Source organism: Daucus carota, chromosome 2 (assembly GCF_001625215.2).
Source record: "Daucus carota subsp. sativus chromosome 2, DH1 v3.0, whole genome shotgun sequence".
Lineage (NCBI taxonomy): Eukaryota > Viridiplantae > Streptophyta > Magnoliopsida > Apiales > Apiaceae > Daucus > Daucus carota.
This window is the reverse complement of record NC_030382.2, coordinates 48,091,350-48,105,552: the sequence shown is the minus strand read 5'-3', so window position 1 is coordinate 48,105,552 and position 14,203 is coordinate 48,091,350. Positions and strand designations below refer to the sequence as shown.

The following is a 14,203-nucleotide window of genomic DNA, read 5'->3' as shown; positions in this document are numbered from 1 at the left end:
GGAGTACTTAAAATATTTAAAAAGAGAGCTACGTACAGTGAATTTGTTCCAAAGACAGATAATACATAGCAGAAGTTGCATGTTACTAGCATACATCGACAACACAGAGAAAAGTATTAGGGTTTATACTTCAGACTGAAATCTGAATATATGATTACTTTCTGATTTTCATGAGAGATCATATTGTTTCTATAAGACATATATATCACTGGATTCTTATTCATGTTATTTATATTTCTCACTGAATAATGCAATGTATGTATATTCTTAGAAATTGAAATTATATTGTATTATATTCTAAATGAGTGCCAAACATATTGTACTAATGCGTACTTGTGTAGATTCTGTAATGCTTCATATATTATCAAACAGAATCAAGTCCATAGTACATACAATCATCGACCATACATCATGTTCAGCTAAAAGAAACACTTTATTATCACTGTTATCTATGTGTCATATTAGACACTTTTTTTTAAAACTCATTAATATTAATCTGAAACTCAAGATCGGGTAGCAACCGTTCCCCTATGGACCGATAATCCCAACTCAAACTACCAGATATATTCAGACATGGACAACCACTAATGTTAACCAGGCTTCACTATTTTGCCACTTGAGGAATACATGTTGGGTAGTTATCAATGCAATCAAGCCATGGTTCAGTTGGTGGAAATTTGACAGTTTCATTGCATTCCCAAACAGCGCTAAAACACTTGTATCCACTCCCAAACGCTATTTGCCAAATTCTATCGCCTTTATTCATCCTCCCCTTAGCTTCTATATAGCTCATCTCATACCACAACGATGAGGATGATGTATTCCCGAACCGGTGAAATGCCGACCTTGATGCCTCCACTTGCTCCTTTGATAGCTGAAGGGTATCCTGCACCCCGTCGATCACGGCTGGTCCTCCTGCATGGATACAGAAGTGCTTGAAGGCCTGTTTAAAGTCCGGGATATAGGGCTTCCACCTGAGGTGAAAAATCCTCCGAGCAATGAAGTTCAACATATAAAGAAATCTCTCAGATGCAGGAAGAACAAGAGGACCCAGGGATGTCAAATTCAGTTTTAAGGCCTCTCCAGCAACAGCCAGTAGGTCCTTTGACAGCCATATCCCTAAAACTCCCTCTGGATCTTCTTTCACATAAACACAATTATGGGACTTATCATCACCAGCTGTGTGGGTTCGAACTAGATGGAGAAGACGGTACTTGGCCCCTACGTTGCAGAAAGAGTTTCTAGTTGATAAGAAAATGGCTGCACCACCCATTCGAAACAAACAATTGGGAACAAGCATTGATCTCTCTTTTCCTCTGTAGAAAATTGTTGTCATGAGTTCTGCACTTACGACCACAGCATTGTAACTTGGATGAGCTTGCAGGAGCTGACGCACTAAATCTATTGATATCAGACTACCACTGCAGCCCATTCCCAATATATTAAAGCTCTTTATGCTGGCATTCATTTTGTACTTGTTAATCACCATAGCAGAGAGTGAAGGAGTTGAAAAGCAAATGCTGCAATTTACTACTAGTACATTTATGTCTCTGGGATTGAGTCCAGATTTTTGAAATAATGAGTCCATTGCTGAGAAAATTACCATCTCAGCTTCTTCCCTTAAAGCTTTCATTGTAGGGTTTGGAGGGTTTAAATGTATCGCCGGTGGCATACAAGTACGTTCACCAAGCCCAATCCGCTCTGAAACTCTTAGCAGAAAATCAAGATTTTTGTTTTCTGGCCCTGACATGATCAATTTTACACGTTCAACGTAATCTCTTATACTAAAACATAACTCTGCAGGAGCCTTGTAACAGGCGAAATCAACAAGGTATACTGTTTGAGGCTTAGACATATTGTAGAGGGTTGATATAAAAATAAAAAGAAATGAAGACCAAAGTATCTGGACGAGATCAAAATGAAGACAATTCCAAAAGGCCACTATCTCATGAGGACTTGATCTAAGTACTTCACTTAATATATAAACCAAGATTGTTATAAGGACCGAGGCAACAAAGTGGTTCACAAGAATCTGGTAACCTAGTTTTAGGTACTTGAGCTTTACACAACTTGAGAAATCAGGCATTGTTGTAGATATGTCTCTTGGTGTATAAAATCTAAATGCAAGATAGATAAAGAGAATTAAGATGTGCAAGTGTGATGGAAAGAGCCGGATATATAAAGACTGCCTACTGAACATGCGGTAATGAGTAAGGACTTTGGTAGGTACACAATGTTACATCCACTTCAGCATATAATTGTTGTTAATAATATATGTGACAGTGAATGGATTTGCTCACTCAGTAAATACGATCACTTCACGATTATGCAAAAACACCTCTCGTTTATTTTACACAACATGATGTCGAGCATAAAATATATAATTAATTCAAAACCTACAAAATTATTATATAATCCTAAGATAGGTTTCTACACATACATACATACCTATATATATATATAGTCTTACTCTGATACAAACCTCTTTATTCTACAAACTAAAAATCATCACTAAATTTCTAAGAGTATATCACTAAATTCTCCAACCCCATTTTCTCCTTCTCCTTCTCCGAGCAGCCTCTGCCTCCTCCCACTTCCGGCAGCTTCACCCCGCCACGCCGCCAAGTCTGCCGCTCCCTCCACCTCCATGCCGCCCGCCCCATCCATAACCACCACCTCCATGTCCACCTTCATTATTTATATCACCACCAAATCCAACCCACCTCCACCGCGCCTTCCACTCCACCTCTACCCCCGTCTCCACCTTCACCTCCGTCTCCACCTCCACCTCGGTCTTCCTCACCTCCAACACCATCTGCCCGACTTTATTGTAATTTCGTTTTTACATCTTTGCCAAAAACTGCTAAAGAGAGCTAAAAACTCCTTCCATGTCCACTACCTCCATCTCCACCATCACCTCCACTGTCTCCACCACTGCAACCACCACCTGAATCGAAAACTAGAACAGCTCTGGAGTTTTTCAACAGTTTCTAGAAGTTTTAACCAATTTATGTAACACAAATCACTAAATTCTAAAGAGAACATCACTAAATTAGACTGGTTTTTAGTTTGTATTTAAGGGGTCGTTTGCATTTGACCACTACCCTATATACATATATATATAGAGAGAGAGAAAAGTTTTATGGAGACTGATTTTTGTGGAGGTTTTAGAGACTTAATCACAGTCATTCATTTCTTACCCATCCAAGGGCTACAGATATTTGTCCTGCACATTCGTTTTCTCTCCCTATCATGTCCTGCACTTCTAAATCGGTGAACAACAAGCAGAACTTCTAAATCTTGCATAACATAAAATAATAATTTCTTAATATCGGTGTTCAATCACCGAAATCCTAAAAAATAAAAATAATAATTGCATATGTAGTTGGACATTGCTATGATTGGCACTAAACTCATTGTCATTGTCCGGCAACGAATTGAATTTGTTGCAAGACAAAATAACACTTAGATATATCACAAATATGCGGGACAAATTATTAATATTACATTACTAGAAATGCAGGACAAGAATAGTGTAAATTATAAAAATAGTTTTGAATTAAAACTAAAACAAGAAATGCAGGATAAAAATATTAATAATGCATTACTAGAAATGTAGGATAAGAATAATGTTAATAATTAATATTACATTACTAGAAATGTAGGACAAGAAATGCAGGACAAATTTTTTTTAATCATGTTCATTAATTGTCAGATTATTTTAACGGTAGATCTTGTAGTCTCTAAGGACTCCAAAGTTTTTTGTCTCCATCGAGTCCAACTCTCTATATATATACATATATATATATATAATATACATACATACATATATAACGATATGTAATCATCATATACAAATATGATATGTAATCTACATATATCGGTTATTGAGTATTACAAATTGATGGCTATGCTTAGACCTAAGAATTTATTTGTATATGTACCGAATATAGATTATATTATGTGTTAACAACCCTTTCTTTACCTAGTTCCACATGGTAGCAAGAGCCAAAATTCCTTGTACTTTTTTAATTTAACTACTTCCCTTCTATCCAATTTCCTAGCCTCACCAATTTCTCGAATCTCGGAAAAGGATCAATACTTAACGTAATGAAAATCACAATTTGCCGTTGCCTGGCCACTACATCTATATATTTATTTGGCAAGTGTTTCTATTCATATAGTGTTCTTGTTCAACGAGTATTCTTCACAAAGAATGTTAGACTAACATGTACTCTTTTCTTGATAAACATAATCTCTCATGTTGAATTTGGTCTAGTTCTCAATGTTTAAGATCAACCATACCAATCCCCTATGTTCGGCCCTTCTCACTGCTATACACAAAATTAAATAGAGTACAAATTTATTTGGTGGTTTCAACACCCATCAAAGTGGTCTAAAATTAATATGCAGATTGAATGAAATTAGCTGCAGCATTATATACTCTGCTCAGACCTAGTATTTATACTGCATAGTTCTAATGAAGCCAAGCACACCAATGGTTGAAATTAAATAGTCTAATATGACAAATTGGCAAACACACACAAAAAAGCTTTTGCAAATTAAATAAAATTTTCAAAAGTATATTTTTTTCAGGGGACCTCTAAAATTTATTTGCCGTCTAGTTTGTTATGCCGGATTGCAGGCAATTATATAGTACCATGATTCATACTATAGAGTATAATAGCATGAAGCATTAGGTGGCGTTAAATATTCAGGCAATTATGTAATGCACCATTTGTCACTTCATTTGTCCCTGAATCAACTTCCAGCAGATAATATCACAGTTATTAAGATGTGATCAGAGATTAACAGAGTGAGTTTTATGTAAATTTGGAAGAAGGTATGAACACTAAGTTAAACTATAAGATGATTTTAGTCTTTCAGGTTTTTGAATAACTGTTTTTACATTTGTGACCAAGGAATCATTAAGCCTCTTGAGTCATTCTGATCATTTGATTATACGGCTAGCGCCTTCTTGAGTGGTTGTGCTGGTTCCATCTTTGGAAAATATATTAAATTGCAATGAATCAACTACCAACCAATTATTGATACCCTTCACTTACAATAGTCCAGTCCAGTCCACATGTGATGAAAAGAGAAACTTCAAAAGATTGAGTTGCCCTATTTTTGTCTAATCAGCCTTTTCTAACTGGTATACAAAATTCTACTTAAAACTCCACTTGTCAAAATTAATGGAGAGATGTGAATGCCCGTTGGATGTAATCTTGAACATACTTTTGAAATAATGCTTTGAATTTTAAATTTAGATTTATTAAATAATTGGTTGTTGTTGATCATATCTTTTAGTTAATTGAGATTAGGATTAGATTTGAATTAATTTTGAATAGTAGCAGTTTTTTAGGAGTCTTTCAGTTATGTTTCTGGCTTATATAAAGTCCATGATTTATATGTAGCCCATCCAGATGATTATAATATTATATATGTTTTTCACGTTATAGCTTTCTTCTCTTGTTATCCTTAAATACGCAGAAATAAACCTACACATACTGAAGTAAAAACTTTAATTTAAGGCCATAACTTGTAGGCAGTGCGATCTCAAAGCCACTGCTAAATTAAACAAAAAAGGCAGGTCCAAAGTTTTATATGTCATGTGAAAAATAATTATTATATACTAAATTTCTGAATATTAGGATAGTTTTAGGTAATCCTGTTTTCTTAAAACATGATTAGATAATAAATCTATAAACTTATAAACTAGGCCAGAAACCAATACAGGGTAGGTGTGTGCATAAAGCATTTCACATGCAATTTGTACAAAATTTAATTGATACTGAACTGGTGATTGCTAAACAACAAAAGTTGACATCTTTCCCCACCAACCTTATCCTGAGATGCACAGCTTCATTCATAGTTTGTCCTCATATTAAAATGTGCAATCACTTTGTTTATAAACCATAGTCATTCTAGACCTCCATTTTATTTTATTATATACAAAAAATATTATATATACATGATGCATCTCTTTTATACATGTGCCACGCAGGGTGGAGTGGGGAGCAACTGAGCTACTCAGAGATTGAAGAGAGTTATTTACATTGCATCATTTCTTACTTTGAGAAAGATGTTTCATTGAGATTCAAAATTTAATATTGTAGAATAATAGATTGTGCACAGATTTTTAAGCTTGCTTGACTGTTATTGAGCTTTGCTTTTGTGCCTTAATAATCTGTCAGGTCTGGGAGCTACAGTATGGACAAGAAGTTTTTAAATTTGCATGGTGTGGAAGTTCCAATTTATTGGGGCTTAGATGTTAGGTAGTTTGATACTTGCATCAATTGTGATTTACTTAATTCTTGTGTTTTATTTGAATCTTATGGTTTTTTCTTATCAGATTGTTAATCCTAACATCTTCCTAGTCGATTTACTTAATTTATTTGAAATTTCTTTTTTTGCTAATGTATTTTTTAACTTTTTTTTGCAGGTACACACAATATATACCAAATAAAAGTTTCCTACAATTCCTATTTGATTTAGTTAATTTTTTAATTTTCTGTTTTTGCTAATTTATTTTTTAAGTTTTATTTCCTACAATGCATGTTTCTACAAAAATCAAATTTCTCCAAAATCCTTATATTAAAGCAGAATGTCCAGCCAACTACTCGTTACTCATGTGACTTAACACCTACTATGCAATGCAGACAACATTCTTGTTTTTCAATTTAAAGCAGGCAGACTCATCTAAATTAAACCATTACCTAATATCAATGCAGACAACATTGGTATTTTTAAATTCAAAGCAGGCAAACTTATCTGTCTTAAACCAAAATTCATATGAAATGCAGACGGCATTAGTAAACTATAATTCAAAGTAAGCAGGCAAACTCATCCAAATTATACCAAACTGAAAACTGGGTACATGCTTTTCCAATCCAAGTTTTTTTTTTCTAAAAGGAGTATAAGCTGCATGACCTATTTTTTTACTACCTAAAAGAATTTGGGAACACGACTCAGTATAAATAGAGCAATAAATTGATGTTGCTAAACATATAGCGTAAGCCAAGGAAAAAAATATAAAGATGCCAGAATACTGTGTAACAGGGGGTACTGGTTTCATAGCAGCTTACCTGGTAAAGTCGTTGTTGGAGAAGGGCCATGTGGTAAGAACCACTGTAAGAGATCCAGGTATTCCCAGTCTTCCTCTGTAATTTAGTTGATCCTTAAAACTTTTCAAGCACAAATCTTTTTGCCTCGACAAAAGGACCATCAAATTTGTGTGATTATATGTAAAAGATGAATACTGCTAGTCTTTGTACTTCCTGCAACATATGAACTGTTATATTGCAATAAAATCGTTGGAAGATGCAATTTGCAGACCATTACTACTGAATATCTCTTTTAACTCTTTAGTCTTTGGAATTTGGATGCCTCCTCAACAATCAAGATGGTGTAAATTTGTTTTTAGTTTTCACCCACAGGAGTCATGCGTAGGCATCATAGATCCTCAATTTAGACTTACTATTATATTCTGATATGTTTCTAATTATAGGGAAAGCATGGGAACCCGATCCTCTAATTTTATACTACAGATGTTGCATAAAGAAAAAGGCATGACTTACCATTTAGGCATTTACAATCTAGAATTTGGAAATTTTCATATCCAAAGAGTGGAAACTAGAAAGTGAAGATACTGATAACTAAATATAACTAAAAGCATAAATTTCCAGGAAGTTATTCTGGAAACTTAGCAATAGGACTACTCTTGATATTATACAGTGTTCCTGAGAAGTCATGTTCTACTACGTTCTTCTTAACAGATGATATAAACAAGGTGAGCTACCTTTGGGAGCTTAATGGAGCCAAGGAGAGATTAAAAGTCGTGAAAGCTGATTTAATGGTGGAAGGAAGCTTTGATCAGGCTGTAGACGGAGTCGATGGAGTCTTTCACACTGCATCTCCGGTGCTTGTTCCATATGACAGCAACATTCAGGCAAAGTTACTAGACCAGCACTATACATAAACAAAGAACTTTATGAATTAATAATTTCATATGAAGCAAAAAAACCTAATAAATAGTTATAATTAAAATACATATTTATTGTGGGTGTTTATATCAAAATGACCACTCATTGCACTCAAATGTCTCACTTAACTCACCAATCTCAACAGGAACTCACTTAAAAAAACTTAATACATCATATATATCATTCCGTTAAATTTGTCAAAAAAATTAAGGAAAAAGTGACCATATTGATACTTTGTGCTTTCAACTAGTCGCTATTTTTTATGTTTTTGGTGTCAAATAATTATCCTACAATTGCCATATCAGCATATGACCTCCATTCCATCACATTTTCTGTTATTTTTTGAGAAATTTAATCAAGTAATATATATAAAGGGAGCTCATTGCATTCAAACAATACATAAACTGGTCTGGTTGAGGGCAAAGATGATTATCTTTGACCAATATTTCAGGCAACTCTAATTGATCCATGCATAAAGGGAACCGCTAATGTACTGGGGTCATGCAAGAAATCAAGCAGTGTGAAAAGAGTTGTTCTCACCTCGTCATGCTCTTCCATCAGATACGGCGATGATGTGCAGCATATTTCTCCTTTGAATGAATCACATTGGAGTGATACTGAATACTGTCAACGTCACAACGTAATTACTGTCCAGTTATCTTATATAAATTCTTGAAAGACATTCAGCTAAAATTTATTCTCCATCACTGCTTAAAGTGTAGTTCTTCTTTGTTTGCAGCTATGGTACGCATATGCTAAGACTATAGCAGAGAAAGATGCATGGAGGATAGCGGAGGAAAGTGGCATTGACTTGGTAGTTGTCAACCCCTCTTTTGTTGTTGGCGCTTTGCTTTCTCCCCAGCCAACCAGTACACTGCACGTGATACATAGTATCATCAAAGGTTATATGATTATTGTTTAGTAGTTACAAGATATATGTAGACATAATTATCATATCCAAAACATGCTTTCAGTACTTATTTTGCCTCAAAAATAATACACTGTCCAGCTACATGGAATAACATACTAATAAAGAGAGTGTGACACTATAATATATATAGCAAATTAGAATATCGATTACCTATACGAAGATCCATATACCAAATATGAAAACTACCAAAAGGAAGACAGACTGAAGCAGTATGAGAGATCCCATACCACGATCGTTAACTTAAGGGTGAAAACTCTTTTTTTAACTGAATTCTAGGCTTCTTGATAAAAATTAGTATGACGTCTTCACATAAACTATTATTTATATTTTATTTTTTAAAAAAAGGATAAGCGAACCGTAAGATATGGAAATACAATGCACTTGTTATGCCATGGCCAAACAATATTTTTAAATCTTTAGCTCTTTTTTTAGGTCAAATGGAAGAATACCCAAACACAACAATAGGATTCGTCCACATAGATGATGTTGTAGCTGCACATATATTGGCAATGGAGGAAACAAAAGCATCAGGGAGGTTGATATGTTCCAGCTCAGTAGCTCACTGGTCTGACATCATTCAGATGCTCAAAGCCAAGTACCCGTCCTACCCATATATAGAAAAGTATGTCAAATTATATGAACTTTTATTTCACTATTGCATCTCGAAAATAGGTGACCATAAATTCCTAGGCATTGAATATATCTGTGTTATGTTAGGTGTAGCAGTAGAGTTGGAGACAACAACCCGCACAGCATGGATTGCAGCAAAATTATCCAATTGGGGCTCCCTCCACTAAAAACACTCGATCAAATGTTTGATGACTGCATCAAAAGTTTTAAAGATAAAGGTTTTCTGTGAGATCTACAATATCCTCCTCGTATCTCCCTGGCAACATACTTTAGATGTGTCAATTAGTGAGAAGTTTTCAAGATAAATGTCTTCCATGAGATCTACAATATCATATTCGTAGCTGGCCCCGTCCAAATACTCTAGATGTCTTATGAATGCTTACTCATATCTCTAGACTCCTTTATTTTCTTCTTATATCTTCTATATATCCTGCTGAAAGAATAAATAATGCAAGGCTCTTGTAATACAGCTTGACCTGATGAAATACTGGCATACTGCTTTTTCTTTATGGTGACTCAGTAGTTACCAAAATTCACTTGCTATATGTTTTAATGTTTGAGCACAATGCAATTTCCCAACCGAGGTCATCATCTAAACTTATGAGCATAGCAGAATCAGATGATTTATAATCATCATCATATTCCTTCATGTTCAGTGCTCACCCTAATTTGAATAACATCCACAGTAAAGAACTAGTGTCATATGTAATCACCATCTAAAATTAGTAACTCTGAGGTACAAACCAAATGGACCCGGTATATCTTGTTTGTAGTCGATATAACTACTAATTTGCAAACTAAATGGAGTACAACAGACGGAGTCACACAAAAAGTGTCGCAACTGAATTTCAATGTATTTGGAATCCTAAAGTTCAAATTTGATGTCATCTTACTCGCGTGAACTAACGACTTATAGATACTTCATACTTCTAGGTTTCATCTCTTTCTGAACTCGAATAAAAGCATATAACATTCTGAAACCTAGATTTCTATAAGCACTGCTTGAACAACTTGAGATTATATATCAAAAGGTTATATTTAATGTGTACGAAGGAGGCTAAATAGTTCACATCAAGTCATTGATAGTTCATACATTCATATAAACACACAAACATATTTGCATCCCAGCTGTTTGATATTGTGCAGACGCAATAATATAATTGTTCATAACATGATATTGAAAAAAAATCGTAATTGCGATTAGAAAAAAGTTAAAAATAAATTGCACAATTGCTCAGCACTTGTAATTGTAGAGTATTGATCAAGTTATTACAGAAAAGTAGGTGAGTTAGTAACTTACATTATGAAAAACATGCAACCCAGCAACTGAAAATAGCGTATCAATCGGTGGTCCTAAACTGAGTACCAAGATATCAAGTTCACGCGGTGCAATATCGAGTGCCTGGAGAAATTTGTTGTCGACTGAATGGGCCGTACATCTTCCGCCCAGGCCCAAACTTTGGCCCTGATTATCTGTATCTTTATATTATATTATATTTATATAATAAAGGAGGTTCTTGGGAGAGTGACGTGGCACCTCTCAAAACTCTCCATCCAATTTTCCTGTTTCCTGAGCACTCCTATCATTTTTCAGTTTTTGTTTGCAATTAATCTTTTATTTTCCGGCTTATTAATTCTTATTTCTTATCAGTTACAGAACTCTTTCTTTTCTCAGCTTATCAATTATTATCAGTTACGCTGCTTTTGATTTCCATATTACTTTACTTTGTGGTGATATTTGTTTTGCAGGATCTTTGGTTTTGTTTTCTTGTGTGATTTTTTTTTGATATTTGTATCTATTACCTGTTGTCGCTAACGCAATGGATGCAGAATCAGTACATTCCTCTTCTTCCAGCAAGGCTCATTCTCGATGTCCTCTTCAAGAACAGTTCTTCAACAGCCAAAATCTCGAGAAGATGTATGTACAATTCCTTATCTTTATCAATTTCTATCCGTGTATTTAAATTTTTATTTGTGTTTTAGTAGGGTTTTGAAGTTAAGTTTGTCTACGATTTTGATTTTTCGGTTTTTTATTGTTGATGATTAGGATAAAGTCTTAGATTTGTGGAGAATGTTTGTTATATGCACTTGTGGATGATTATTCTGATGGTTTTGTTATTGGTTGGGATCTGCAGTTGGATATGTTTATACCGAATAGGTCGGTTATGGATTTTGATTATGCGCATTATATGCTGACAGAGGCAGGGAAAGGTAAGGGAAATCCAGCTGTGAGTTAAAAGAAAAAGCCTCCAACGCGGCAACACCAGTGGAGACTGTTCTAAGTAACTGCTCCTCAACAGCGGTTCACCAACCTAAGCCCAAGACCCGTCGTTACATTCCACAGTTCTAGCTTAATAAAGGTATATGGAATATTGAGGTTGTTTTCACACCATTATTCTTGTAGTGTAATTGTGCTCCGTGGAGTTATTAATTGTTATATATTGCTCTCGTAACATGAGTTCTCCTGAAAACAAAAAAAGAGCCTAAGTATTTTTGCTTCTCTTATAGTGGAAGTTTATTCTCTTATTTCATAACCTTAATATATATGTACCGTATCAGTTATTAAACACAGAAGAACTATCTGTTGCCTTGGTAAAAGTTCTCAGGTCACAAAATTCCATATTCAACTAATGCAACGTGCTCTGGTGCTTTTTTATGTTATACGTTTCTTTATTGTAGTTTTAGTTAATAGTTGCTCTTGGAAACACAGTGTATCTGTTGGATGCTTCTAATGGTGTTACATCCGAATTAGTTACATTTGGCGAGGAACTTGGTCCGTTGACAAGTGTTAAGAATTCAACTACCAATCGACAGGTTAGTTTCTTTTGGAGTTTTTTGTTCAATCTCGGAGTTGATATTATAACGAATTACATAGTCTGATAGTTGAATTGTATATGGGATCAATCCACAGCTAAGGACATTGCGAGAATACCACAGTTCCTAGGTAGAAACACTTGATTGGAAAAAATCAAATACTAACTACCGGAGGAATGGATGGTCAGATTGTTAACAACGATGTAAGAATTAGTGATCATATTAGTGAGACCTAGAGTGGACACCATCAGGAGGTTTGTGGACTAACATGGTCATCCTCTGGCCAGCAGTTAGCCGATGGAGGAAATGATAATCTCCTTCACATATGGGATAGATCCACCACTTCTTCAAATTCTTGAACACAGTGGCTTTACGGTCTCAAAGATCATACAGCTGTGGTGAAAGCTCTAGCTTGGTGTTCGTTTCAGGCAAATCTGCTTGCATCTGGAGGAGGTGGTGGTGATAGGTGCACCAGATTTTTGAACACCCACACTGGTGCTTGCTTGAATACATTTCACACAGGCTCACATGCCTGTTCACTTCTATGCAATAAGAATGAGCGTGAGATGCTTAGTTCTCATGATTTTACCTAGAATCGACTTACTTTTTGATAGTAATTATCAATGGTCTAGATTGCAGAATTTACTGGCCATATATCCAGGATACTCTTCAAGTCTAAGGTACATATCTGACTACATGATTTTATATTGTTTTACGATGACAGATATAATATCCTCTTTGTCTTGTGGAACAAACTCAAAGAATCTGCATATAGTGAATAAATGTAAACTGTAAACTGATGATAGTAAAAATATAAAAGTGCGGAGTCAATTATAGATTACAGAAAGTGTGAATCAAAATGCATAAACAAAATAATCTTTAGCTTGAGGAGACCATGTCTAAGAAAGCTTGATGCATGCAGATATTGGTTGAATGACCCGATTAGTAATGAAAAGCCTGCCATTGAGTTCAAAAAAAAAAAAAGAAGATGTGTTATAAAATAAATCAGGAATGGCTTGGTTGACATAAGAAAAATCACTTGTGAAATATATACATGAGTGGAGCAGGCAAATGAAAAGGTGTCATGCAGCAATTTTTGAGAATTCTAATTTATACTGTTTTTCCATGGTAGCTCGTAATCAAACATGTGAACTGGTAGCTGCGCCAGAATTGGCTGAAGCAATTGGCATCAGGGAGGCGTTGAGTTGGGAGTTGGGTCAAGACGAAGATCATGCAACCAGTTGTTAGTGAGACAAATTGCTCATCGATAGTACAGGACATCAGTTGCTATTTTGTCAATCTATTCTATCTCGGTAAAGTGGTGGAAGAGTGCAAACCTCTGCTTATTGAATGAACAATCGTCATGTGGCGTTGAATGTCTGTCCGGAACTCCATCGTGTCTTGAACAATGATTTTAAATTTTAATAAAATTTCATTTTTCTTTTGGGAAACTAATATTTGCACCCTTGTACTCCTTATAACTAAAATGTTTACTTATATTTTTAATAACAAACACAAACCAAAAAGCATTAGAAATTATAAATCATACAGGTCTTTTAAAATATTTTGTACTCCATAATTCTCTCAATTTTTCTCACTCGCGCGGAGCGCGTTTTTTCCCCTAGTGTTGTATATAAATAAAAAAATTACTCTATGAGAATTAAAGCTCTCGGGTATATGAAATTGTTAATATATAAAAGTAACAGACCAAATTAAATATAACTGATATCTTTTGACAACTAATTTCAATTTATTTCTTTACTTATGATACCAAGCAATTATATATATCATTTAATTAAAATATATATCCCAACCCGGACTGATTTACCCCAAAATTTATAAG

At 34.7% G+C, this 14,203-nt stretch overlaps 2 protein-coding genes and 1 pseudogene across 3 annotated transcripts; 2 read left to right on the top strand and 1 right to left on the bottom strand.

Annotated features, from left to right (window-relative positions):
* Window positions 1-320: 320 nt before the first annotated feature.
* Window positions 321-5,806, bottom strand: LOC108208193 (3-ketoacyl-CoA synthase 6). The gene has a single exon (XM_017378696.2). It carries the CDS (start codon window positions 2,198-2,200, stop codon window positions 605-607), a length of 1,596 nt encoding a protein of 531 aa, XP_017234185.1. The 5' UTR covers window positions 2,201-5,806; the 3' UTR covers window positions 321-604.
* Window positions 5,807-6,077: 271 nt separating this feature from the next.
* On the top strand, window positions 6,078-10,055 carry LOC108205750 (tetraketide alpha-pyrone reductase 2). 2 transcript variants are annotated; one of them, XM_017375804.2, is made up of 7 exons: window positions 6,078-6,278; window positions 6,446-7,146; window positions 7,779-7,951; window positions 8,437-8,625; window positions 8,725-8,887; window positions 9,349-9,538; window positions 9,634-10,055. In XM_017375804.2, exons 2-7 carry the CDS (start codon window positions 7,041-7,043, stop codon window positions 9,773-9,775), a joined length of 963 nt encoding a protein of 320 aa, XP_017231293.1. In that variant the 5' UTR covers window positions 6,078-6,278; window positions 6,446-7,040; the 3' UTR covers window positions 9,776-10,055. The 2 variants fall into 2 exon arrangements, with proteins under 2 accessions (XP_017231293.1, XP_017231294.1); XM_017375805.2 differs by having other exon boundaries at window positions 6,120-6,278; window positions 7,063-7,146.
* A 1,311-nt stretch (window positions 10,056-11,366) lies between these two features.
* On the top strand, window positions 11,367-13,479 carry LOC108207679 (cell division cycle 20.1, cofactor of APC complex-like; annotated as a pseudogene).
* Window positions 13,480-14,203: the final 724 nt, after the last annotated feature.

Coding starts and splice junctions, on each gene's coding strand:
- LOC108208193 (XM_017378696.2), bottom strand. CDS start 2,200: ATGTTCAGTAGGCAGTCTTTATATATCCGGCTCTTTCCATCACACTTG.
- LOC108205750 (XM_017375804.2), top strand. CDS start 7,041: ATGCCAGAATACTGTGTAACAGGGGGTACTGGTTTCATAGCAGCTTAC. Junction 7,952..8,436: donor CATATGACAGCAACATTCAG/GCAAAGTTACTA, acceptor CCAATATTTCAG/GCAACTCTAATTGATCCATG. Junction 8,888..9,348: donor GATACATAGTATCATCAAAG/GTTATATGATTA, acceptor CTCTTTTTTTAG/GTCAAATGGAAGAATACCCA.